Source organism: Castanea sativa, chromosome 1, assembly GCF_040712315.1.
Source record: "Castanea sativa cultivar Marrone di Chiusa Pesio chromosome 1, ASM4071231v1".
NCBI classification, from domain to species: Eukaryota; Viridiplantae; Streptophyta; class Magnoliopsida; order Fagales; family Fagaceae; genus Castanea; species Castanea sativa.
Window position 1 is genome coordinate 34,717,382 of NC_134013.1, and position 27,586 is coordinate 34,744,967.

The 27,586-nt window shown below is 36.8% G+C and overlaps 1 protein-coding gene and 1 long non-coding RNA gene across 4 annotated transcripts; one reads left to right on the plus strand and one right to left on the minus strand.

Annotated features, from left to right (window-relative positions):
- The first annotated feature begins 103 nt into the window (after nt 1-103).
- Nucleotides 104-14,415, plus strand: LOC142610742 (putative laccase-9). 2 transcript variants are annotated; one of them, XM_075782669.1, is made up of 7 exons: nt 104-300; nt 2,476-2,627; nt 8,753-8,997; nt 11,734-11,859; nt 12,580-13,189; nt 13,384-13,742; nt 14,020-14,415. In XM_075782669.1, the coding sequence occupies exons 1-7, from the start codon at nt 193-195 to the stop codon at nt 14,205-14,207; spliced, it is 1,788 nt and encodes a 595-aa protein (XP_075638784.1). In that variant the 5' UTR covers nt 104-192; the 3' UTR covers nt 14,208-14,415. The 2 variants fall into 2 exon arrangements, with proteins under 2 accessions (XP_075638784.1, XP_075638792.1); XM_075782677.1 differs by lacking the exon at nt 104-300 and adding an exon at nt 1,878-2,048.
- LOC142610758 (uncharacterized) lies at nt 6,318-27,157 on the minus strand. Of its 2 annotated transcripts, none has more exons than XR_012839883.1 (3): nt 26,535-27,157; nt 6,974-7,777; nt 6,318-6,625 (listed from the first exon to the last, which is right to left on the minus strand). It is a non-coding gene; the product is annotated as an uncharacterized LOC142610758 (long non-coding RNA). The 2 variants fall into 2 exon arrangements; XR_012839882.1 differs by lacking the exon at nt 26,535-27,157 and adding an exon at nt 12,591-12,714.
- Nucleotides 27,158-27,586: the final 429 nt, after the last annotated feature.

The following is a 27,586-nucleotide window of genomic DNA, read 5'->3' on the forward strand; positions in this document are numbered from 1 at the left end:
TATGTCTACAGCGTTGTGTCGGTAGGTAGAAAAGAATCACGTGACGCATGTGCTTGGAGTTAAAACACCACCCTTCACATATATAAGGCCCATTCCTAATAAGGACTACTGTTTTTGAATGAAGTCAGGCTTCGTATGTGTATAGCTAGCCCTCAAAGCACAGCGTGAATATCACACTGAAGAGAGTGAGATATGAGTTTCAAGAACAAAGAATCGTTGATACACCTTCTTGGCTTTGCGTTTCTTGTTGCGCAGTGTCTTTGCATGGTTGAAGGCAAGGTCCATTTCTATGAGTTTGTTGTAAGTACTTACTATATTATAGTCCGATCTTGACTTTTAGTATTTTTTAACTTCAAAATCACCGGTCTCTTCATTCAGCAAAAAAACAAAAAAACTTGAAAATCCCCACTGCAATAAAGTCCATATATAGTAGTAAATGTGTTTGATTCTAGGCAAAGGCGGAGCTGGGGAGCCAAGGGGGGCAATGGCCCCCCTAGCTTTTGAATTTTTCTCTTCCTTTATTTATTTTTTTATTTTTTTTATAATAAGATATGTTATTGCCCCCCTAGCTTTTGAATTTTTCTCTTCCTTTATTTATTTTTTTATTTTTTTTATAATAAGATATGTTAGTTTTGTTCTGTTGATATAATGCTCTTTACACAGTACATTACTAATAATAATAATAATAATAATAATAAATATATAATAGTGTGGTTTACATTAGAATACTAGATTATCTATTTATTATCTGATAATAGTAGGCGGACAAATAATTGTTTAATTGTCTGATTTGATCTAATTGCACTTAAATAGTAATTTTCACTTAACTGTTCACACTTTTTTTTTTAACAAAAATTATTATATAAATCTTCAAAATTCCGAACCTACTAATCAACCTTTTGTCCTAAATGCTGAAATATTAGATGCAACTCCTTAGAAAAGCTCTAAAATGTAAAAAGGTTAGTCCGAACCTTAGAACATATAATTTAGTACAGTTAAAAAAATGTAGGCACAAGTTTAATTACTTACATTTAGTTTATGAAATTAAGTATTTTATTTTTGGTCACAATTTGGGCCAAATTAACTTGAGTCTTCTGCATTTTAAACCAGTGTAGGCTGAACTAACGTAGGCTTAACCCATTGACACAATGTAGGCATAACTAACTTGGCCCCTTAGGAAAATTCCCTGCCTCCACCACTGATTCTAAGGATGTTACAAAATTTATTATAATATAAACTTTACAAATTGATGCAACACTACTATGAAAAATAAAAATTTAAGACTTATTTATTGTCTTTTTTTTTTTTTTTTTTGAAAAACACACACACACACACAAGGGAGAGGGAAAGAAGTTCTAACACAAAGACACACAACTACACTCAAAAGTCATGGTCATTCATTGTGTTGTTGAAACCCACAAATTATATTCATTGTCATATTAGTTTGTAATTTATTATAAAATATGGGAGAAATTTCAATTTAAACTCTATAGTTTAGGAACAGTTTAAGTTAAATCTTATAGTTTCAAAAAGAAGTATCAAATTAAACCTTGAATATTTGAAAGCTAACAAATTAAACTCTAAAGTCAAAATTTGGTAACACCATTAACACACACACAGGCCGGAAACTGAATTCCAGTAGCATATTGAATATATTGACATGTCACAAGTTTCAAGTTAGTTGGTTGCTCCAACATGCTCCTAAATCCCAGTAGCAAATTGAAGAGATTTACAGGTTGTTGAATTGCACAAAACTGATTGGGATGAAGGGGATGTAGAAGGTCTGAAGAGAGGTTCTTGTTGATTATAACATAACTTGCAAGGCTGACATTGAACGTTTTTCAGATAGCTTCCAGTGTCCATGAACACTCATATTTCGGCTTCCCAGCTCCACACTGCCAATGTAGTTTGGAAATCCAAGTTTTAGATTAGAAGTTAATAGGAATTGAGTTTTTGAAGCATGTCGATATTCATATGGGATGCCATGCTTTTCATCCAAGATTGCAACATATGAGTAGACATGAAAAAATCAAAGGTCTGTTTGGCAAGTATGTTATAACATATTTTTACACATTTTAAACAATATTACACACTTTTTCATACACTTTTTCACCCACACGTACTTTCAAAACACCCAAATAACATAACTCAAACTACTCTACCAAACATCCCCCAAGTGTTTTGTTGCTTCTATCGTAGTTACCTAATTTTAACTACAGGGTTTAATTTATTACCTTGCAAAAGTTTGAGAGTTTAATTTTGTACTTTTGAAACTATATGTCTTAATTTGGACTATCCCAAAACTATTGGGTTTAAATTGAAATTTTCCCAAAATCGTACTTTTAACATTTTCCTTTCTAATATCGTAGATTTGAATTTTTGAATAGATGAGTTTGTCACCTAGATTGGAGAATAGTAGCATCGTTTTTTTGTCCTTAGATTAATTTATCAATATATATGCTTCTTATTATGCAGCTTACAGAGAGAAATTTCACAAAGCTGTGTAACACATCGAGAATGTTAGTTGTAAATGGCAGTATTCCAGGGCCAGTAATACGGGTTCACAAAGGGGACACAATGTATGTCACTGTTCACAATCATGGTTATTATGGGGTGACTATACACTGGTAAGCTTATTCACTTTCTTCATAAATATATGCATGTGTGTATTCAAATTGCTTTTGATTGAGTTTTGTTGGTTGCTTTATATCAAGAATCAAGAGTGTTTGGACAGAAGGAAAAGTAGAACGAAAGAGAAAAGTGTAACTAATTGTAATTATGATTAGCTTAGTACAAAATACATAGCTCTGTTTTTTATAGACAGAATCAGAGATGTGGGAAAGAAAACTAACAGCTAACAACCTATACATGTGGATAACAAACTAACTTCCACCTTATAAGCTTAAGCCTATAGACATACAACACATGTCGTTTAGCCTATAAAAGAAAAACTACTTGTAGCTTAGACAAATGATGGCTTTAGCAAGTGTCACTTTTTCAAATTTTCTGTATTTGTACCATCTTAAAACTCCCCCTCAAGATGGAGCAAAGATGTTAAGAACGCCTTTCTTGTTAAAAAAGGAAGTAAACTGATATGAACTGAGAGGCATGGTAAATAAGTAAGCTAGCTGATGTTTGGCAGGTAGATGAAATGTTTTGATTAGCTTGGCTTGTATCTTTTCTCTCACAAGATGCCAATCTATTTCTATTTGTTTTGTTCTCTCATGAAACACAGGGTTCGCAGCTATATGCAAAGCTGCTTGACTAACATAGTAAAGTGAGACAACTCTAGGATGACTTATAGTTAAGTCTTTAAGTAATGTCAGCAGCCACATAATTTCACAAGTGGCAACAGTCATTGCTCTATTATCAGCTTTGGCTGAAGACCTGGAAATTGTTGACTAATTATTAGTTCTCCAAGAGATTAATAAGTCTCCCAAGAACACACAATAACCTAGGTCATATTTTCTAATATCTGGACAAGAAGCCCAATCTGAATTTGTGTATGCCTTTAAATGCAGCTGAGAATTAGCCCCAAAGAATAAACCTTTACCTAGTGTACCTTTGAGATATTGCAGTACTTTCAGTGCATCTTGAAAATGAGGCATTCTGGGTTTATCCATAAACTGACTCAACTGATGGTGATGTCTGGTCTAGTGAGGACCAAGAATGGAAGCTTCACAACCAACCTTCTATAATTTGTAACATCTTGTAATAGTTCACCACTGTATTTTGACAGCCTGCAATTCTGATCCATAGGAAATTGAGCTAGTTTAGAGGCCAAGATCCCAGCTTCTTCCAACAATTCCAAGTATACTTCCTCTGACATAGGTGCATGCATTTAGTAGACTTAGCTATCTCAAGGCCTAGAAAGAATTTCAAAGGTACCCAATCCTAGAAGCTTTAATTGATCATGCAAATATGTCTTAAAACTATTAGCATCTTCAAGCTTGTTGATAGTAACCAATATGTCATCTACATATACACAAATAATGAGAACTGTGCCTTCTATCACTCTTGTAAATAGTGAGTAATCTGATTTGGGTTGCTCAAAACTTGTTCAAGAATAGCATTGGTCAATTTATCAAACCATACAAAGATTTGTTTAATCTGCAAACTTTAACCTTCCCACTTGCTAGCAACATCAAGTACATCATCCAGAGGCAAATGCATATACGATTCTTCATGAAATCCCCATGAAGAAATGCATTGTTAATATCAAGTTTAATAATATGCCAATCTTGAATTGTAGCTACAGCTAAGAGAGTCCTCACAGTAACAAATTTGGATACAAGTGAGAATGTTGTTGGGTGACACATGTGAGTGAAGTCTCACATTGAAAAATAATGAGAAGAATGAGTGGTGAATATAACATAGTTAAGCTCATACCCATTGGCTTAGTCGTTTTGGATTAAGTGTGTCTCTATATATTATATTAACTACTCAATGAGTCTCTCCAAAATGTTTATCTCCCCATTAAGTAGTATCAGAGCCCATAGAGGTGTGCGGCGAAGGTGGCTAGATGTTCAGGGTTCCTACCCAACGGGGACAGAGCAAGCCTAAATGGCCCACACAATGATCTTGGAGAAAAGCCCAACAAAAGAGTGTTGCTAATAGTGCTAAATAATGATGTCGCACAAGGTTCTCACGGACATGGACATGTGGGGTTCCCATGGATGTGCATGCAGAGTTGACATGTAGTTCCCATGGATGGCATATGAGAGGCCCATCAATGACGCCTTGATGAAGGAAAAAGCCCATAAGGCAACGGGGAGCAAGTAGGACTTGTTCATAACCCACAAAGAGGTCTTGAAGCCCACAAAGAGGCAGAGACTCACACATGAGGGGAAGATTGTTAGGTTATACGTAAGTTACATTGAATAATGATGAGAAGAATGAGCATTACTATAACATAGTTGAGGTCATACCCATTGGACTTAGGCCTTTTGGGTTAAGTGTGTCTCTATATGTTATATTAATTACCCAAGGAGTCTTCCCAAGATGTGTAATCTCCCCAACAAATGTTTCAAAGTAATCAAGTCCCTCATGCTGTGTGAACCCATGGCAACCAACCTAGCCTTATATCTTTCTATACTCCCATTAGCCTTGAGTTTAATTTTGTAAACTCATTTGCAACCAATAGCTTGCTTGATTTGAGGCAAAGAAGTGACTTTCCATGTTTCATTGGCAACAAAAGCAGTTAATTCAGCTTGCACAGTCTCTTTACATTCAGGAAATAGCACAAGTTGGTGATAATAGGTGGGTTTAACATTGGTAAGTAGTGGAATACTAAAGGCTCTACTCAGAGATAGGATATGTTGGAGTAGAAAGGGACAAAGGCAAACCTGAAGCTAAATGACAGTGATACAACATGAAAATTTGATATTGTTTTATGAGGTCTGATAGATCTACGCAAGGGTAGAGTGTCAAGTTGAGGAGAAGTAGCTAAGATAGGATTTGAAGCTATATCTGCAAGTTTGAGTTGCAGAAACTCTACAGAATCAACAAGATATGTTCTAAGGTAGGATTACAGAGAGTACAAATAATTATCAGGAATTGTGGATTGAAAGTTTTGAAAAGGAAAAATCTGTTCATGGAACTGAACGTCTGGAGAACAAAAGATAGACCTAGTAGCTAGATCAAGAACTTTGTAACCTTTAATGCTAGTTAGATATCCAATGAACACACAAGGCTTGACTCTAGGATAAAAAAAAGACCTGTTCTGTGTGAGTGTAGAGACAAAACACAAAGAACCAAAGGTTCTAAGATGATCATAATAGAATGGAGGGTGATGAAACAACTGCTCATAAGGACTTTTGTTATGCAATAGAGGACAATGCAGCCTATTGATTAAGTACACAACAATTAACACACAATCACCAGAAATGACTAGGTATATTAGATTGAAATTTTAATGCACTAACCATTTCTAAAATATGTTGATGTTTTCTTTCAACAACTGAGTTTTGTTGAGGTGTAGCAACAAATGAAAATTTATGACCCTTATTTTTGAAAAACTCTAGAATTTGAGATCAGAAGCATTGTCTGATTTGATACACTTTATCTTATCATGAAATTGAGTGTCAATCATAGAAAAGAAAGTTGGAATATTTATAGAAGATTCAAACTTTAAACTCATGAGATAAAGCCATGTAGTTCTAATACAGTCATCCACCAAGGTTAGGAAATATCTAAAGCCTTCTAATGTAGGAATTGAAAAAGGGCCCATGTGTCACAATGAACAAGATCAAAAGGATGCTGAGACATGTGGTTAGCACTTGGAAAGGGTAGTCTTTTACGCTTTGCCAAAGGACAAATTGTCTTAAGTAAATTGCTCATTATTATTAGCAATAATTTGAGGATTACAATGAGAAAAGAGCAATTGCCTAGACATGGAAGGATGGCCCAATCTGGCATGCCATAGATGTACACTTTGGCTTTTATCTTTTATAAAAGTAAGGGAACTAAAACTTGCAAGCATAGCTGCTGAAAAATTATTCATACAAGAAACATTGGAAACAATGGATGGAAAAGAAAATGAAGGGTATGCAGTAAGAGTAGTGTCCAAAAGGTATGGATTCCCCTTTGCTCTACCTAATCCAATCGTCTGTCATGGTTGTAGGCCCTAAACAAAGAAAAGGGTATCCAAGAAAATTAAACAGCAAGAATGATTTTTGGTTAACTATATTACAAATAAAGTTGAAAGAGAAAGTAAGTACACAAAGAACATTATGCAAGGTGAGAGTGGATGTTAACTTCATTGTTCCTACATGTGTAACAACTGCCTTGTGACCATTTGGAAGATTAACAAGAAGGTTGACAACAGAAGTGATATAAGTAAACAAATAAATGAATTGAACCATGTGGTATGTGGCTCCTATATCTAGAATCCAGTCTTAGAAAGATACTAAGGAAGAAGCAGTGAAATTAGCTGAGAAGACTGAATGTTCAAGAAAGGATTTAAGAAATTTACCTGCCATGTCCTCAAAGGCTGCAAAGGTTGAAGGCTGTGAGTATGAACCTAAAGTCTGTATCATCACATGAGCAGCTTGTGGTTCTGGAAATTTAACCATTGATTGTGATTCTTGAGGGTTTGTGCTTGCAGTACCCATTTCAGTAAATTGAGAACTTAAAATAGCTACATGTTATTTAGCTCTTGACACTATGATTGTGCCTGTGAAAAGTGGGCTTAGGGGCTTCAGATGCAAGTGTTGGCCTAGGAACCATAAAAACTGCAGCTTGATGCATTTGACCTTCCCTTCCTCCATTCCTATATCAAGGAGGAAATCCATGAACCCTATAGCACTAGTCAATAGTGTGACCCTTCAAACCACAATGAGAACAGATTGGTCAATCTTTATTATTGGAATTAGAACAATGAACAAGAGAGCTTTCAGTTCTAGTAGCTAACACAGCAGATTCAACCACATAATTGTTCTTAAGCCTATAGATTTCTGCCTTTTCTCTTGCTAAACTAGTAAGAAAACCTTTATAATTGATGACATAGGTTAAAGCAAAAGAATTTGCCCTCAACATTGGAATAACTCTAATTCAGACCCATGAGGAATTCAAGAACATACTCTTCTTGAAATATATCATGCACCTTCAACATAGCACCACATGGACAAGCTGACAAAATTCTATAACTGACCAATTCTTCCCACAAACACTTCAGCTTGGTGAAATACTCTCCAACAGTAAGTGAACCTTGAGTGTGACAAGCTAAACGTTTCTTCAATTCAAGAAATCTTGGACCATTTCTTTGAATATACAGTACCTTCAAATCCATCCAATCATGAGCTCAATCTGAATAGATCTCACTACCAACTATGTCTTTGGAAAGAGAATTGATGATCCATGAGAAAACCATGTCATGATATATATATATATATATATATAGTGTTTGTCAAAAGCACATGTAATGACATTATCTTCCATTTTTTACAATGGTTACAACCTTTTGGGATTGAGGCACTGAGTGACCCAGGATGCATATTTTAACGTGGTATTTAGTTTGGGAAATTTAATGCACTCTTTGGTGTTCATATTTCTATAAATAATGCTAGAGAATACGTAAATTACACTATTTGGTGTTCATATTTCTATAAATATAATGCCAGAGAATACGTAAATTTAAGTTGAGCGTTCTATTGAGTGACAATCTATTGTATTATTGAATTAAAAACAAAAAACAAAAATGTAGACCTAGGAATGTAATGATGCTCATTTTTTTATAATATTAAAATATTTTACACATTTTAATTTTATTAAAAAAATACTAATAACTTTATCTAAAAGAAATTAAAAATAAGAGCTAAAAAATAAAAACCATGTACTGATTATATTTATAAATGTGTATTGATTAGTTTTGTATACCATAAAAAAAAAAAATTTTTTAAAAACAAACAAAAAAAAAAACAAAACAAAGGCATAGCATAAACTATTATTAATTACAAGTCTAATGCAGTAACACTTTGTACTGACATAACATAAAATCATTTACATTCTAGTGCTTTGTTGGTCTAAGTGTAGATTGATTAGGTATGTGGTTTGATTTACGAGATGACTCTAAACCAAACATCAATAAATCTAATATATATCTCAAAAAAATTTGTTAACACGAGTTCTATGAATTCATATTCTAAAAATAAAGACGAAATAAATCTAGCAAACACATTTTCATCACTCCATCTGTTACATAAGTATTCCTCAACAAGATTTACATCCTTGGATAATTTTATGGTTCTTATAGGCATGGTGTAAAGCAACCAAGAAATCCATGGTCAGACGGCCCAGAATACATCACACAATGTCCTATTGAACCAGGATCAAACTTCACTTATGAAGTAATATTTTCTACCGAGGAGGGAACTCTCTGGTGGCATGCACATAGCGAATGGACACGAGCCTATGTTCATGGTGCCATTGTCATCTTGCCTGCTATTGGAACAACTTATCCATTTCCCAAACCAGATGATGAAGATATCATTGTTCTTGGTATGCTAATATTTTTTAAATATCTCAATCCCACTAGATGTAAACCAAAAAAAAAATTCACATCTATTTTGCATTGAATAAACATTCGATATCGTTTAGTATCACCCACGACATCATTTAGTATCACCCACAACATCAACTCCATGCATGGGAGTTAATGAGTATTGAAAAAATAAATATGACTAATGCTACCTATTGTTGATGGTCATTTTCATGACAAATTTTCTACTGTTTCAGCCGAGCCTGACTTCCTTGTAGGCTCGATCCATATATTTTCTTTTTTTATTTCTTTTTGCATGGCCTAAGCCTACGTCACCCGTTGGCAAAATTGATAGAGTGATTTGGAAAGTATAGGTCAGTTTCTCTTGAACCATTTGCATTATTAGCCCAGCCTATGCATGCTACCAAATGGGCTAGGGAAGCTGGTAGCACCTTAAGTCTATGAAGAAAATTTTCACCCCAAATGAGGTCTCATGCTCTCGATGTCTGTGGCCAAATTTATTGAATGAACCCTTTTTAGCTTTTAAGACATGGCTAATTCCCATTGGCCAATCCCGGCTATTAGCAACCACTAAATGTAGCCTTCAAGAATCTGAAATAGTTGAAACAGGGGACACAATGGGTGCTTAGTCAAATTATTTCCTAAACCATGCTAAAAGGCCCTTGCTTTACCTAAACAAAAGCTGTAAAGTTTTAGATCCCTGGTAATCGCAGTGTTTAACCTAATTTATTAGTCAAGTTCTTACTTAGGTTAATTATTCAGATCTAGGTTAAACATTCGTCACGCATAACATGCATAGCAGAAAACTAAATAACACAAGATGAGATGTGATGACCTAGGAAAACCAATGAAACAACTCGTTTCAAGATAAAAACCTGAGGGGAACTATTCCAAGAGAACAATCCACTATATCAAATTGAGATTTACAGTCAAGAATACCAATTCATAGTAAATCTAACACAATTACCAAACTAGGCTCTGAACTCCTCAGACTTCTTTGAGGACATGTTCTCACATGAACCTCCAGTTCATGTCTCGATATTTAGTACACCTGATAGCTGAAGCTTGACTGCAACTTTAATCCACCAAAACTAGCAATATGAGTTTGATCTTCGGTAGGTGCTTAATGAAATTAGAAGGTACAATACCTCACAGATTTCACAAAAGTAACTCTCAAGACTTGAAAAACATATATTAGGATTTTCTTTTTATACCTAGCAGTGTTGGACTCAAACCCTAAACATTTAGGGAGCTATTAGGCCTTGTTTCAAATTCTGCAAAATTGCAGTTTGATCAATCGAAGCTCTCTCCTGATCGATCAAGCTTGAAGGATTTTTAATTCTTCTTTCTACAGCTACTATGTTCTTGAATCTTAACTTGTATCAACTTGAGCAATGTCTAAAACACTTTATAAACCCTATGATCTATTCCTAGACAAGTTTTTGTTCTTGGTTTGCCAACATACAAAGTATTTAGAACCTAAACATTTATGTCAAAATACTTAGAACCTAACAAAAGCCAACTTAAAATTACCTTTATTCAATATCTTGGTGGTTCAAAGCCTCAACCATTAGCAAAACGCCAATCCTTAAACACACCCAAGACTCAATATATAACCCCCTTCATTAGCTGAAAACGCTAACCATGCTTTACTTTTAGAGCTAAAACTTTAGAACAAAAGCTCATTCAGTCAACAAAGGGTCTCATTATTCTGATGTTTAGGGGTAGAAATATTGGTACAAAAAAGCCTTCCCACTCTTTCTTACAATCTCTTTCAATTTCCTCTTCTTGCTAATTGTAGGGGAAAGTTTCAAACCTGAAGTTCTATGTGTATTTTTTGCATTTTTGTCATTGTAATTTTGATTTCTCTCTTGTTAAATCACCATTTAACTTTGTTCCTCACACATTTAGAATTTTAGGCTCCACTCTCCACAAATATTCACTTTTAAAGAGCCCGAGAGGAGATTTGGGCCTATTCTTATATTTTGGCCTTTGTCCCAAAAAGGTTCTCAATATTTTGGCTACTCCATTGTGGAGTCAAGTGGCTAAAACAAGAGAAATCGTGCCTCCAAAGAAGCAAAAGCAATGAAGAGATGGTGTTTTTAACACCAACTTGTTCCAAAAGGAGTTGTATGAAACTTTGCCTCGAAAAATGAGAATCGTGAAGTTGAGCTAAAAAGGTCTGTCCTTAGCTGGTCGAGCTACTGAAGATGTTCCAAGGAAACTGTAAAGTTTTTAATAGTTACGTCCAACCAAATGTGAGGGCCTTCTATAGATAAGGAGTAGAGACGATTTATTTTATCCACATATTATGTTTCATAATCCTCACGATAATATAGTGGGGTCCTATAGATGGGAAAAAAGAAAAATTAACCACAAAAAAAAAAATTACACTTTATGTGCAGCCCAATATTTTTGTATGTAACCAAAGAAAGTTTGTTAACAATAAAAATTCCAAAATTTGGTGGAAAAAGTGTACTTACATTATTTCTAAATGTTAAGTTTCATGTTTGATGTACGGCATCTATAGTAATGAAGTGATAATTAAACATAGACAAGTTTTACTGAGTATTAACTGCATATTTACTAAATTGTAATTAATTTGATGGTGAAAATTCATTTTCGGCCTCATCCTGTGCATTTGCAATTTTGCACAGGTTAACAGCTAGTTTGTGTCAGTGAATAATATTATGCTATTGTATTTCTAATTCAGTTTTGTTTTGCTAAGGATGCAGGTTCATGGTATAGTGGAAACTTAAAAGCCTTAGTGGATGATAGCCTATATTATGGAAGTGACTTACCACACTCTGTTGCTTTCACCATAAACGGCGAACCAGGAGACTTGTGTCCATGCTCCAAAGGTTCGATAGCAGATTTTACATTTTACATTTTAGTAATACCCTGAATCAAGATCTTATAAAGTTTTTAATAGAGTAATGCTCAAAATATTACAAATTTTACTACATAAAGTTAACAGATCGATATGTGTCACTAATTACAAAAAATTAATTCAAACATTCATTTATTAGGCAGTTGAAACCCACTAATCATATTCATTATTACATTCGTGTGTAAGCTTTATGTAGTAAAATTTGTAATACTTTTAGCATTTTCCATAAATTTTACAACATAAGCCTTACAAATTGATTTGTCACTAAATGCAAAAAGTAATTCAAACTCTCATTTCTTAACATATGAGTGATACTAGGAATACTATAATTTTTTACTACATTACTTTTACAATTCATTTACTTTATTTCTACATTCATTATCACATTAATTTGTAATGTTATATAGTAAAATTTGTAATATCTATAGCATTTTTTAAAATTTATAGTATTCCTATCATTAGTCTTTGTACCATCCCTAACATCACTCTACTACATAATCATTACAAGTTAATATCTCACCAATCACAAAAAAGTGATTACACATTCATTTATTAGGTTTAAGAAATCCACTGATCATATTCATTGTTATATTAGTTTCTTGATCATTTAAAATTTGTAGTATATTTAGCACTATCCATAAATATATTGCATATTGGAATCATAAATTGAGTCATAATCTTAATCTTGTAGAAACAACATACCATCTAAAGGTTGATCAAGGCAAGACCTATCTTCTTCGTCTAGTCAACGCAATTGTCGCTGCAGATATGTTCTTTGCAGTTGCTCAACACAATCTCACAATTGTTGGAACGGATGCACATTATATCAAACCTATAACTACTAGTTACATAATGATAAGCCCAGGACAAACCATGGATATCCTACTCACTGCAAATCAAAGTCTTGGCCAATATTATATGGCTGCTCGACAATTTTGGAGCCAAAGTGTAGAGGTTACAGACTTCGACCATGTCAATACCACTGCAATCATCGAATACAAGGGAAACTATACCATCCCATCATCTCCTTCCTTTCCAAGTACACTTCCCATTTACAAAGACTTAAAGGCTGCCATAGAATTCTCAAAGAATTTTAGGAGCTTAGCAAGCAAAGAACATCCAGTAAATGTTCCCCTAAACGTAACCAACAAGATGTATATAACACTTTCTATAAGTGACATTGCTTGTCGAAATAGCACATGTACATCAAAAGGTAATGGTACCGATATACTGGCTACAAGCGCGAATAACATAAGTTGGAGTAGTCCAATTGCTACTAATATACTGCTTGCTTACTACAGGTTTGTCTCCCCCATAATTTATTTTTAATATTCATTGATTTGTTTTTGTGAAGAATAAATTATGTTTCAAACATTGCATGGAATAATAACTAAATATAAATATTTCATCAAAATGTAACATGAGTATCCTGCTACCATATATTATGACAATATATTTTGATATTTGATTAAATTAAAACCTTTCATATATGCAGAAATATTAGTGGGGTTTACACTACAGATTTCCCAGATGAACCCCTTTATTATTTTAACTTCACAGCTGACGATCTTCCAGATGATATTGCAATAACAGACCTTGGGACCAAGGTGAAGGTGTTGAATTATAATGATGTAGTTGAGGTTGTTTTTCAAGGTACCAATTTGCGGAACGGCGCCGGGACTCATCCAATGCATTTGCATGGGTATAGCTTTTATGTGGTTGGAACAGGTTTTGGAAATTATAACAATGAAACCGACCCAAAAAGTTTTAATTTGGTCGATCCTGTTGAAGTGAATACCGTCGGTGTCCCTAAGAATGGATGGCTTGCCATCAGATTTGTTGCAAACAATCCAGGCAAGTTATATATATCACTATTTTATATGTTTAGCTACTATTATTATAAAACAAATTGCATGCATTAGAGACAGCACATTCATTGGCACAAGATCTTGTAACTGCAAATAATAAAAATAAATATGGATAATTTTTTTATAAAAAAAATAATAAAATTAAGGAAGGTGGGATCAAACTTGTGGAAAAAGGTGCTGTGTTTTTGTAAGCTATAAGCATGTTGTTTTGGTTGGTCTATATTATGTATCATGGATGTTAACATCAATCACATATTTGGCAGGTGTATGGTTTTGGCATTGTCATATAGATAGACATATGACCTGGGGTATGTCAGTTGTTTTTATTATAAAGAATGGAGACACTGCTGAGACAAGTATCCGTGAACCCCCTCCTTACTTGCCTCCATGCAAAGTTCCATTACAATCGTGGCTCCAAAACAATGATGGATCAAATGAAAAAGAAAATTAATCCATTGCAACCCTTTATTTTTATCATTTTTATTTTTTAGCATTAAGGGCAAAATGGTCATTTTATGTGTGAAAACTCCAATAATGACCTTGATCATAAATTTCAGGTCTTGAGTGTCAAAGTACAATTTTATGAAAACTTTTCCTCTCATGTGTTCCAAAAAATGTTGGGATCTTTGTTTTATTAATACTTAAATTGGATTGGTTGATTCATAGTCTTAACTTATACATGAATGCATAAGATTATCGTAGATTGATTTTAATTGTTCTGTGAAAGATTAATTAAAATATTTAATCCAATTTGTTGTTAATTTTAACTATGTTAGAAATGCAAATACTAATAATTCCATACAATTAATGTTAACTTTTAATTTATTAAATTCAAAATAATTGTATTTTTCTAGTTGTACAATGCATTTTTTTATTTTACTAATTAGAATTTTGAACCATTATTTGTGGTGTGCATTTGTGTTCCCTCTCCCCTGTGTGTGTGTGTGTTTATTTCTCAAAAACAAAGAGTTTTAATCCTTAAAGAAAGCTACCAAAAATAGAGTCTAAGGTGCATTTGGCATAAATTATTTTTGTCAACTTATTTTACTATTCAGCTTATTTTCGTTACTATTCATGAGTCCCGCTGTACTTTTTGGTACTATTTATAAGTCTCACTGTACTATTTCAGCTAACTTTTACCTTTATCTACAATACTTTCAGCAAAAAGTTTACAATTTTAGTAAAATAAGCAGATCCCAAACGGACACTAAATGTGCTAAGAAAGCTGAAAATTGAAGTCAAATAGAAAAACACAAAAAGTGGGTCCTATTGGACTCATCAACACTTCAATTTAGTATAGGACACCGACAGGAGGCCCTGCCTGGAGTAGAATTCAGTCCCCCCCGCACAGCCATGGCAAGGCGAGTTGATTATGAAGGGTTTTCAATAGGTTCTAAGAAACCGAGCGGAGATGAGTCTCATGGGCTCCATAAAAGCCTGTAAATCTCCAAGCTTTGTCAGTTCCTTCAAAGATACCTGCATCTATGTGATTAAGGGAGGATGAAACAACCTGTAGCATAAATTTCAAAGTTATAACTATTTTATTTTATTTTATTAGTTATATACACATATTTCTTTATATATTTTTGGTCAAACCCATTGTAGGGCCTTGGGCACGGGTGACCAGGAATGGCCCATGTAACCAAGGTCCAAGGCTGGACCGGGTAACAAAGGCTATCCCAGGAAACAGAAATTGACCCAATACTGTAGGGATAGGCCCAGCCGAATGACAAGTGTGTCAGGGTCTAAAGATTGACATTCGAGGAAATCCTATTGTGTTCGGGCCAGGTTAGGCCCAATACTGACTAAGAAGCCAGGGGGAGGCTGATAAGAGAACGGTCAAATTCAGATCGGTCCTCAAGTATTGTTAATGTCTTTGGGAAGTTTGCTGCCGAACGCTATTTGGCATCTGGAATAAGTTTCAAGAAAATCCTCAGAATGAATGATTTTTCCTTGGGATTCTAGGCAGAATTGGGATTGCGTGGGAAATGATGAAAAAGTAATAATTTGAACCCCCACTAAGGGGAGGCTATAAAAGAGAAAGGAGGACGAATAGTTTGGGGGTTCAGAAATGAGAGAAAAGAAACACAAGGAAAGGGTGACGGCAAGTTGAAAGAAAGGGAGAAGAAAAACTAAAGGGTAGGTGAGAACTGGGCTTAAAACCACAAAGGTAAAGGGGGTTGGGTTGTCAAGCATTTGAGACAACAATCAGTAGGAGTGCAAGGAAACCCACCAAAAAGTAAATTGGGAGTCCAAGTCCTTTGTCCCTAAAGCATCACGCCTGGACTTGGGCACCACACCCATATAATTTATTAAGAATTTAAAATTTTTTTTTTTGATAAGTAAGAATGATATATATACGAAAGGTTACTCTATGTTTGAAAAAGAACACAGAGCAACGAAGGAGAAACAAAAAGAAGAAAACAAAGAGAAACAAAGACAACAAGTAAATTACTAAAGGAAAAGGGAGCAAAGAAAAGAAGGGAGGGAATCACTAGACGTGAGTCCCCACGCGCGAGACCAATCAAAGAGAGTTCCACTAAAAAAAACAAGCAACTGATCACAAGAGCTATCCAAATCCTCAAAAGTCCTCCGGTTTCGCTCCTTCCAAATACACCAAAGGATGCACAGCGGGACTAAATTCCAGATTTGAGATGAATGCTTCCCCAGCCAATTCCACCAACCAAAAAGCAATTCAGGAATCGATCTAGGCATAACCCAGGCCAAGCCAAAAGTTATAAAAACAAAGCTCCATAACCGGTAGGCCATTTCACAATGAAGAAGAAGGTGATCAACCGTCTCTCCACAATGACGGCACATAATGCACCAATCCACAAAATTCAATCTCCTCAATCTCTTGTCTCCGGTTAGGATCTTATTCCAAGCTACACACCAAACAAAAAAAAAAACTCGCCTAGGGGCCTTTACTCTCCAAATAGCTTTCCAAGGAAAGATAGTTGAAGGAGAATTTCTTAATTTGTTATAGTACGACCGGATGTCAAAAGCTCCATTAGGCTTCAATTTCCATCTCATCCGATCTCCAACATCCATAGGAGGGGTTATAGCACCCAACATACGAAGAAACCTCAGCCCTTCATCCATCTCCCAATCATTAAAAAATCTACTAAACCGAACATTCCAAAATCTTCTATCCTCCGCCCCCTGCCTATGCAAAGAAGCTTCAACAGAAGCCTCCTTCGCAAAGGCAATGCCATACAGCCTTGGAAAGGCCAATTGAAAAGGTTGATCCTCATGCCACCCATCCTGCCAAAACCTCACCCTATTCCCCAATCCAACCACAAACTGACAATTTTTGCTGAAATCCTCCCAACACATGCGGATGCTTCTCCACAAACCACACCCATGAGCTCCCCTACCCAGCTTTGAGGTCCATCCCCCCCATTCTTCCCCATATTTTGAAGCTACAACCCGCCTCCATAGCCGACCCTCTTCTTTTCCAAACCGCCACAACCATTTCCCCAACAAAGCCTTATTAAAGGTAGTGAGTTTCCTGATCCCTAAGCCACCATTGGCTATAGGCGCACAAACTTTGTCCCAACCAACCAAATGAATCTTGCTCTCTCCCCAAAGGAAATCCCTTTGCAACTTTTCAATTTTATTAGCCACATGAGTAGGAATAGTGAATAGCGATAGAAAGTAAGTCGGAAGACTAGAAAGCGTACTTTTGAGAAGCATCAAACGACCCCCCTTAGACAAGTACAACTTCTTCCACCCAGATAGTTTCCGCCTAATATTTTCCAAAATTGTATTCCAAATTAAAGGGGAATTGTGAGGAGCCCCCAGCGGCATGCCAAGATACAACATAGGTAAAGATCCAACTCTGCAGCCCAATATATTAGCCAGAGCATGCACATCACCAACCTCCCCTATAGGAACCATTTCGCTCTTATGCACATTGACCTTCAAACCCGTTACCGCCTGAAAACTAAGGAGCAACAACCGAATATGAAGAATTTGCTCCACATCTGCATCACAAAAGAGGATGGTATCATCTGCAAATAAGAGATGTGAAACACGTTCCCCACCATCCCTCCTACCCCCAAGATTAAATCCACGAATCAAGCCAGCTCCCTCCATTCTCCTTAACATCCTACTAAACACCTCCATCAAGATCAAAAACAGCATAGGAGATAGCGGATCTCCTTGTCTTAAACCCCTTGAGCTACCAAAGTAACTCGAGTGGGGACCCATTAACCAAAACAGAGAACTGAATTGTGGATATACAAGAACGTATCCACTTACACCACTTCACTCCAAAACCCATCCTATTCAACAGATACAACAAAGCCTCCCAATTCACATGATCGTAGGCTTTCTCCATATCGAGCTTACAAATGACTTCAGGAACCCTACTCTTCCCACGACTATCCACACACTCATTCGCAATGAGAACCGAGTCAAGGATTTGTCTCCCACCCACAAAGCTGTTCTGATTCTCAAAAATCAACTGATCTAAAACCACTCTCAAGCGGTTTGCCAAGACCTTAGCCAAGATTTTATACACACTCCCCACCAAGCTAATAGGTCGAAAATCTCTAATATTGGAAGCATCATTCTTTTTAGGAATTAAAGCAATGAAGGTCGCATTTAGGGATTATTTAAACTTGCAATGATGGAAAAACTCTTCAAAGACCGCTAGGACATCTTTCTCCACTATCCTCCAGCAATGATGATAGAATGCCATAGTAAACCCATCCGGACCTGGAGCTTTGTCCCCTTCCAAACCCCTAACAACTTGAAGAATCTCCTCTCTCTCAAACTTCCTTTCAAGCTAAACCCTCTCTCTATTCTCGATACGATCAAATTCCAAACCCTCCACTAAAGGCCTCCACTCCTCAGTCTCCTTGTACAAATTTTTATAAAATTGTACAACTTGATAAGTTACCTCGGAAGCCTCATCAAAAACCACCCCATCCACCTCCAAGGTCCTTAAGTGATTGGACCGTCTGTGGGAATTAGCCATTTTATGAAAAAACTTGGTGTTATTATCCCCTTCTTTGATATATAACATCCTAGATTTTTGTCTCCAGGAAATTTCTTCTAAGGAAAGAAGATGCTCCACCTGGGACCTCAAACCAGCCCTATGAACTTTCTCCCCATCAGAGAGACCAAAATCTCCCTCCTTAGCATCTAATGTTATCAACTCCTCCAGTAATTGCTTCTTTTGACGCGCTACATTACCAAACTCTCGGCGATTCCATTGCACAATGTCCTCTTTGAGAGCCTTTAATTTTTTCGCAAGCACAAAGCTAGGAGTCCCTACATATGAATATTGATTCCACCATGTGTGAACCCTATCCACAAAACCTTCTGACTTCAACCACATATTTTCAAATCTGAATGGACTTTTCCCCCTTGCCATTCCCCCTGCCTCCAAGAGAATTGGACTGTGGTCTGAAACAGTACGGGGTAAAATCCTTTGAGAAACATCTGGGAAATTGTCCTCCCAATCAGGAGTGACCAAAGCTCTGTCAATCCTAGACATCATTGGTTGATCAAAACCACTGGACCAAGTAAAGCTACCTCCTTCCAAAGGCAAATCAACCAAGTTAAGATCCTCAACAAATTCAGAAAATTTCTCCATAGCCGTGGAAAAACGGGTCTCACCCTACGCTCGCTAGGAAAACGGACTATATTAAAGTCCCCAAAACAGCACCACGGAATCCTCCAACACTGCTGAACTCCCACTAACTCATCCCACATGAGACCCCTCTCAACATTCTCATTCGGACCATAGACGCCTGAGCAAGCCCAAATAAACCCGTCCCCCACCCCTTTCCACTTTACCGACACTGAGAATGTACCAACCATAATCTCCACCTTATCCAAAACCCTTTTATCCCACATAAGCAAAATACCACCAGCAGTTCGGTCCGCCTCCAACACAGCCCAGTCCACATATGGGCAGCCCCACAGACTACAAACCAGCTGACAATTCATGCTCGCAATTTTTGTCTCTTGTAAACAAACAACATCACACTTCCACTCCCGCAGCAAGTTCTTCACCACAAGGCGTTTCCAAGGGTCATTTAAACCTCTAACATTCCACGAAACCATTTTTATCTTCATAAACACTAAGGAATCCCCAACTACAAACACCAACAACAGACCACCCTCTAACTTCTGTCATAATTCACCGAAGAAATCAAGTTATGCAGTTCCCTGCATCCCTTATTCTTGGACTTAGCCACCTTTTTACTGCCCATTACTTTCCTGTGTAACACATTGGCTGCCTCTATCTCTGATTCAAGCCTCTGTAAGAGAGCAATGCATAATGTCTCATGTCTAGTCATAGATAACCCAACCAACTTACTAAAACCAGGAATTTTGTGTTTCACCCACCTAGAAATATCTGTGTTGGTCTCAATGCTTAAAACCTCATCAACCTCCTCCAGCTCTGCCAAGGTTGTTGGCGCATTTGGATCAAGGATTTGCAGAGGAAAGGCAACCGACAAATTTGTTTCACCAACACCCGCATCAAAAACAACTGGTTCCTCCACAATCATAACCTCCCCAGGAAGGCAGAGATCCTTCCCATGAGGAAAATTGACCTCTTGACCCACTACCCCCAAGCCCCTTGGTCTAGCTCCCCTTGGTCTAGCTCGCACCAACTCCAGAATGAGGTCAGGGAGGAAAGGTCCTAACGACCGTGGCATTAAATTGAGAGTCAATATCCTCTTACCTTCAGAGACCAACCCACCCAGCAACAAAGAGAAGCCCAAACTACTGTTCCGGTCAACAATAAGCCTGCGAACCATCGTCGAAGAAGGCTCGGTACACCCCGACACTCCTACCATCGAGACCACCTGAGACCCGGTACCACCCACCTCTGGAGCGCAACCCAGAGCCCATCGGAGGCACCGAGGAAGCTCGAACCACCAAACCGGCCTCTGATTTCGAGCCCTCCGTGACCTCACCGCATCCTACCAGGAATAGCGTCTGAGCCCCTCGTGCTCTCCTGTTGCGACGCACCTCCAATAATTCTGGCAAAGTTTGAGCATATTTGAGACACCAGGGGCACCGAGGAGCATGAGCCACCTAACTCGGCCTGAAACCGTGCCGTCGGTGACCTCCTCAAACCTCCGGCCACCTGTGTTGGCCTCTCAGGACACTTCGTTCTCACCCCTGGGCTCACCCCATCCTTCTCTTGAGTATCAGCTGAGCCTAAAGGCCTTCCACACTGAGTAGAGCACTCCCCCAACTCTAAGTGTATTGGGCTTGTGAAGATAGGGCCTAGACTTAAGCTTCCAGCAGGCTTTTGGGCTTCTATCTTATTAGGGCCCAAAACCAACTTGCCTTTGCTCAAAGCCTTCCCAGCCCGTGGTACCCATTTAAGCTTCTGAACTCCCCTTTTTCTTCTAACCCAGGAAACCCGCCTTCTCCCTCTCACGTCAACCTCCACGATTAGACTGCTCCCTGTCCAGCATGGTCTCCTCACATCACTCAATTCCCCATGCTCATTTGCTTTTGAAAAAGATGGGTAACGTAGCCTAAAACCTGCCGAGTTTTGCTCACCCAACTTTGAATCCTCATTAATGCACTGCTCTCTCCTTTCCCCTTCTCCCAATGCCATTTTCTCAAGCTTTCCCACCGGAAAATCCCCCCTCTGCACCCTGTGAACTTGGATTCACCACCCTCTTCTCCTCTCCTAACTGTGTCCTCTTCCCTTATCTATGATACTTAACGGCAATATGCCGTCTATCCTTCGCTTTTCCATTGTATCCTTGCACCTTGGATCAGCATAAGTTCTAGAGTTTTGAGCCTCCAATGGATGCCTATACACCTGAGGAATAAAATGACTACTTCCAACCGCATATTGGGAAGGGAACAACATCCTTCTTAATTCAAGGCCAAACACCCTCCAACCACCTTTCTCTTTGCCTTCAGGGACAAAAATCGACCTCCTAGACCCGCCAACTTTGAGTTCAGTCAATAGGAAGAACTGACCAAAAGAATTGGTACTACGTTGGACAGTAAAGGCACTGTCACCATCTCTGAGAGTGAAAAACTGTTTAGAGTTAGCCCCAACCACAAAGTTTTCTATATTATTCATCAGCCATTGTGCTACATTCTTGCCCATGAAGACTGATCTCATGAAGTATTTGCCCCTCTCAAAAATCCGTAACGAGAAATAGCGTCCCCCTTCCTCTACAACTAGTTGAAAAACTTAGATTCAATGAAAAAACTGCGAGATCCCCCCATGACTGATCGGAAAAAATGAAAAAGTAGAATATCTGGCTAAACAGAGGTAGCCAGGCCTCCCCTAAAAGTAGAATATTCCTAGATAATAAAATAGATATCAATCTCAAACCCAAATATCTATTTATTAATAATAATAATAATAATAATAATAATAATAAAATTTGTAAATATAATAACTCTAATATATACCTAGATAATAAAATAGATAACAAAGTTTCACTTCAAATTAGTTTGGAAAGAAACCCTTCAAACTTCCCTCATATTTTTTTATTGGATGTGAATTTTGAAAAATATATCGTCAACTTGCATTTTCTGATTATATCTTCCATGCTTTTAATTTTTCAAGAAGATCAAAGATCGATAGCTATATCATTAATCAAATGTTTAAAATTCAAGTTTTTATAATTTTAAATTTATGCATAAAAATACGTTTATGGATCGAATAGTAATTAACATACAATTTGAAAAACATTTGACATGCATATTAAGAACATGAAAAGATGCTATCCAACAATTAAAATTTTGAAATATATAGCCATGTTTGGGAGATGTTCTTGTGGGTAAAAATCAAACCCTTCAAACTCTTTAATTGGGTGTGAATTTTGAAAATCAAATCCTAGTTTTGGCTTAGATTTGTGATTTTTTTATCGTTGCGTCTGATTAGGAAACCAACTGCATGATTTTAAGTTGGTTGGGAGATGTTCTTGTGGGTAAAAAAATCAGGGAAATTTGATGGTTCAATTGAGAGAGCATAGTGGCTAAAGTTTTGCTAAGGATGGGTACAAGGGTGTGGGTCCATGACTTGGCAATTTTAGGATGGTGTCAAGTTTGAAATCTTCTTGTTGTATTTGAAGAGTGGGGTGAAATAGTGGTATTAGTGAAGTTTAAGCTCAATGAACAGTTTGATTAAGAGAACGGAGCGATCAAAGTTTGTGAAACTCAATCAAACCTTGGTCAAACTTCAAAATTAGTTCCATGACCACTAGATTTGATCAAATTAGGTTAAATGGGTATGTTTTGAGTTGGTACCAGGTCTAGATCGGTGTTTAGAGTGGAATCAGGGTTTTCTCAGTTTTTCGTGCTTTCTCAGTTTCAAGTTTCAAAATGACAAAATGAGGTAGTTAGAACACCCAACACATTTATAACCAGCAACTTAGCCCCCGAATATAGACTTTGAGATCTCGATAGATTTTTCCAATAATTTAATTTTTAGATTGTAATAAGGAAGCATAATTGTTTTACTCGGATCTTTACATTGCGCTCAACATTCCCCCACCTTTTGAGGTTTTTACTTGGTGACGCATGTTATGTAATAATAAGTGTGTGATGTGTAGGGGTGAGGTGTGTGTGTGTGCGCGCGCGCATGTGAACTTCTTTACCTATGTTCATTTTTAGGAGTTGCTACCAATAATGGGAATTCTAAGGTATGATTACTCACCTAAGCCTAATTGATTTTATTTCCTAAATTAACTAAGAAAAACATAAGGGCTCCTAAGAAAAAATAGAAAATAATGGAATGTCACGAACCAAAAGACATGGATCCAAAAGCTCGGTTACGAGTGAGAAAGGTATTAAGCACCCCACAACACCTATCCTAAAGGATATTACCTCATCTTGAATTTAACCCTAAAATTCACTATTTAAATAATAACTAAAGAATTTGGCATTTGGTTTTGGAAAATTATTATTGCTTGTGTGAGCATGTATAATCTAAACAAGCGCATGAAAGTGAAGATTTGAATGTATGATATATAGTTTTATAGTAGAATGACATGTGAATTTATTACTTGTGAATCTATCTTAGGATGAGATGTGAATGTCTGACATGCATAGAACTATCATAGTATGACATTGAAGGCATGCCATGTGAATCTACCCTAAGGTGACATGTGAGTAATTTATTTTAGAAAACAAGATCAATAGAGTATGGCTAAGCATGTGATTGCATGGCATTGACTAGAAAAGTAAATTGCATGGTAAATTTAATGAGGCTTACGTCATTGCATAGCATAGCATACCAAGTGTTATCTTGCAATTCCTTCTCCCAAAGTATTTTATATCATGCAAAAGACATGAAGAAATAATGAGGAACGCAAATGATTTAATTTCTAGAAAATGTGAAAACAATGTTATATGACAATTTCATTATTTTTTAAGGAAATTTTTTTTTATTTTGGCAAAATTTGGGACCGGAGTGGCATTATTATGACCTAAAGGGCCTTTGTGCAATTTTTGTAATTTTAAAGTGTTGGCATCAAAATGCAATTTGGACAAGTTTTGCAGTTGAAAATGCAATTTGAAAAAGTTTTGGGTATGAAATGTAATCTAAAAAGGCTTTGGGGATGAAAATGTAATTTAGCAAAGTTTTGGATCAAAATTGTCATTTTGTGAAAGTTTGAGGTTGAAGTGTGATTTTGGGAAATTTACAGGTCAAATGTAATTTCAGGAAGCTATGGGGTCTATGTGTAATTTTTTGAAAGTGTGGGGACTAGATGTTGAGTTTGGGCTTGAGTGTTTAAAAATGGATGAGTCTGAGTTAGGAATGAATTTTTGGGCTTGAGGGAGTTTGTTTTATTTTATTTAAGCGTGGTCTTGGCTTGAAATTAAGTACGAAGGAGGATCTCATAAAAATAAAAATAAAAAAGTGTGAATGAGGAGTTTGGGCTTGGAGAATTTTATTATGGGCTTAGGGTTTGGCAAGGAATGTGAGCGTGGGCTGGTAGTGATAATTGTTTGAAATTACACTATTATCTTAGTTTTGGTAGGCAATATATCACATCTATTTAATTTTTAATTACATGTAAATATGTGAGTTTGAAAATTTTCCCTAAATATACTCATTACATTTTTTTTTTAGGAAATTAAAACTAATCAGGTAACCACAAGAATCCAAAGGTCAAGATAATCATGCTATAGAAATATGTTGCACTGTCTTGGTATTTTTGCCATAACCTTTTGCATAGATGTACCATTGACCCATGGAAAGAAGAGTAAAAGATCTACAACTATGTGATTCACAACAAATTTGAAAAAAAAAAAAAAAAAATGGGAGGTCAAACATGAGCGGGAAGCTGACAGCAAAAAACTCCAAAATAAAAGGATTCACATCCTAACTTTAAGGGATTTCCTCCTTTCCTAAGGAAGAGACAGAGGTTACAGAGGCACAAAAACCCTATAAAGTTTTTCATCTTGTTGTTTTATTTCTTTTAGACGTTTAGCATTGTTTTGATGGATTTATTTTACATAACTAGGTGTGGCTAAATCTTTAGCTAGGTTTAGAAGTAAAGCCTAATATTTTTATCATGTATTGTTGGGGATTATCTATGTCCTTTTTATAGATTGATGATTGATATTTAAGATTGAATTTACTATTTTGAATCATTGCATGTGTAGTACTTAAGATTTAATATGATTTTTATGCATATCAAATGCTTGAACTCATTGATTTGTTATGATTTGGGAATATATTAAATGCTTAATCTCACTTGTAGCAGGCCAATTGAATTACTTCCTCAATCACTCACATTCAATCTATGCTTTCACCTTGTTTGAGTGTTTTATTGTTTTATCTTCCAATTAGGTGAGTTACCCTAATTGAGTTAAAACTTAATCCAAGTTCATATGATAAAATATTAGGTGGATTTTTTAATCCAAAATGTTTTTCTTCACTATTTTTTCTCAAATTTATTCTGTTATTTTTAATTGCAGATTCAATATTATCTTGCTTCATCATTGAGTGGAAAAACAAAACAAACAACTATTTTATTTGGGCTTGTTTAGGCTTAATTGCGGATCAAATCTGGGCTCAAAACAGACCGAATGCAGTTCTCTCACATTCAGACCTCCATGGCCAGAACTCGAGCTTTCTCGCACTCTCTTTCTCTTCACACAGACCTAAACCCATATGGCCGAAACCCTTAAGCCCTGCCACTGGTCACCGCCTAAATCTCCACAGCCACACCTCCATGGCGCCACCATCAGCCACCACGAACCACAGCGAAATGGCTCTCACCCTCGGGTTTCTCCCTCTCAAAACCCACTCTCTCTCATCTCGCGAGGTCAGCCTAGGGCTGAACCAGATGAACACCACCACCATTCACGACAGCACAGCTCAAAGGCGCCACCACAACTGGTGGCCGCCTTTCTATCTCTCTCTCTCGCTCTCTCGCTTTGTCTTATCTATTTCTCTTTTATTTTCTGATCTCTTTGTTTCGGATTCTATGTGGGTTTGGGGTTTAGATTTGGTTTGAGGGGGATTATCTGATTAGGATTTTGGGGTTTTGATATGTGTGTTTTGATTTGGGTTTTGGGGTTAGTTCAAAACGGGTTTAGGTGTGAGTGTTAAGCTGTATGTGTTTGTTGAGCAGTGTTTTTGTGTGGAATTTGTGTTTAGTAGTACATGCTTGGATGAACAAAAATTATGTATACAGACTCTTTATGCCAGAGTCAAGCTGTGTGTTGGTGAATATATATAACAAATAGCACCATGTATGTAGCATAGGAATGTAGGCAGAACTTAGCAAACACTCTATCAATGATAAAGAACAGTTATTACCCTTTTTGATGTTATACTTTATGTTTCTTTGCGTATCTTCTGCTTTGCTTTGAATCTGTTTACTCTTTGTTTCTCCATCTTTCTTTGGGTTGCCCCATTTCTTAAATTCATCTGGTCGAGTTTGATTTTCTCCTTCACCTTCCTTGTTGATGCTACTTCATGTTTTTTCCTTTTCTGTCTCTGATTCGTTGTGAGCAATGTTCCTGGACTCAGTGTTGTTGCTGTTCCTTGGTGATAGTTGCTTGTTGGGGTTTTAGTTAAGTGGAAAAAGGAGTGACCTTCGCTGGTTTTCTTGGCTTAATGGGTAAAAGGAGGAATTTTTCTGGGTTCTGGGGCTCTATTTTTGGGTTTAATGGCTGTATAGCTGCTGGGATTTCTGGTTTCCCTTTTAGGGTTGGGCTTCGTTTTTGAAAGTTAGTTGGTGAGGTTTTGGGCTGTCTGTGCTGGTGTAAATCGAAAAGATGAAGGATTTTTCTAGGTGATTTTGGTTCTGTTTTGGGGGTAGAATGATTGCTGTTGTGGCGTTTCAGGCGGTAGTTGATGGCTGAAAGGAAAGGACTCACGAGTCTATAATCTTCTAAAATAGGAAAAGTACCAAAATCAGTATTTGTAAAAATATGGAAATATACGGATTTGGATCCTCTCCATTTCAAAGAGAAATTGAGAGTATCCATTTCATGGACAGGATGTATTTGAAATAAATCAATGGTGTAGGATGTGCCACATCAATTAAAATCTAAAACACCTAATTCTGAAAAACTTAACTATGGTTAATTCAGTTAACCCCCAAAACCCATCTGATCTGAATATTTCAAAATCTCAATTTCTCTCTCTTCTCCTTTACCTCTCTCTCTCTCTCTCTCTCTCTCTCACAACTTTGCCTTTGCCGTTGCCGCTGCCACAATAACCAACGTGCCAAGCCACCGTTATTTCTCTCTCTTCTCACACCAGCCCAACATTGCCGAACCCACTGCCCAGTTAGTTTTCTCTCTCTGTCTCTTATTTATTATTGATAAGCTCTGTTTGGTTGCTTGGAAAAAGAAGGAAAATAA

Excerpts from the sequence above, each read along its gene's own strand:
- LOC142610742 (XM_075782669.1), top strand. The coding sequence starts at position 193 with ATGAGTTTCAAGAACAAAGAATCGTTGATACACCTTCTTGGCTTTGCG. Across the intron at positions 2,628-8,752 it reads TATGGGGTGACTATACACTG|GCATGGTGTAAAGCAACCAA; the intron begins GTAAGCTTATTC and ends TGGTTCTTATAG. Across the intron at positions 11,860-12,579 it reads CTTGTGTCCATGCTCCAAAG|AAACAACATACCATCTAAAG; the intron begins GTTCGATAGCAG and ends TTAATCTTGTAG.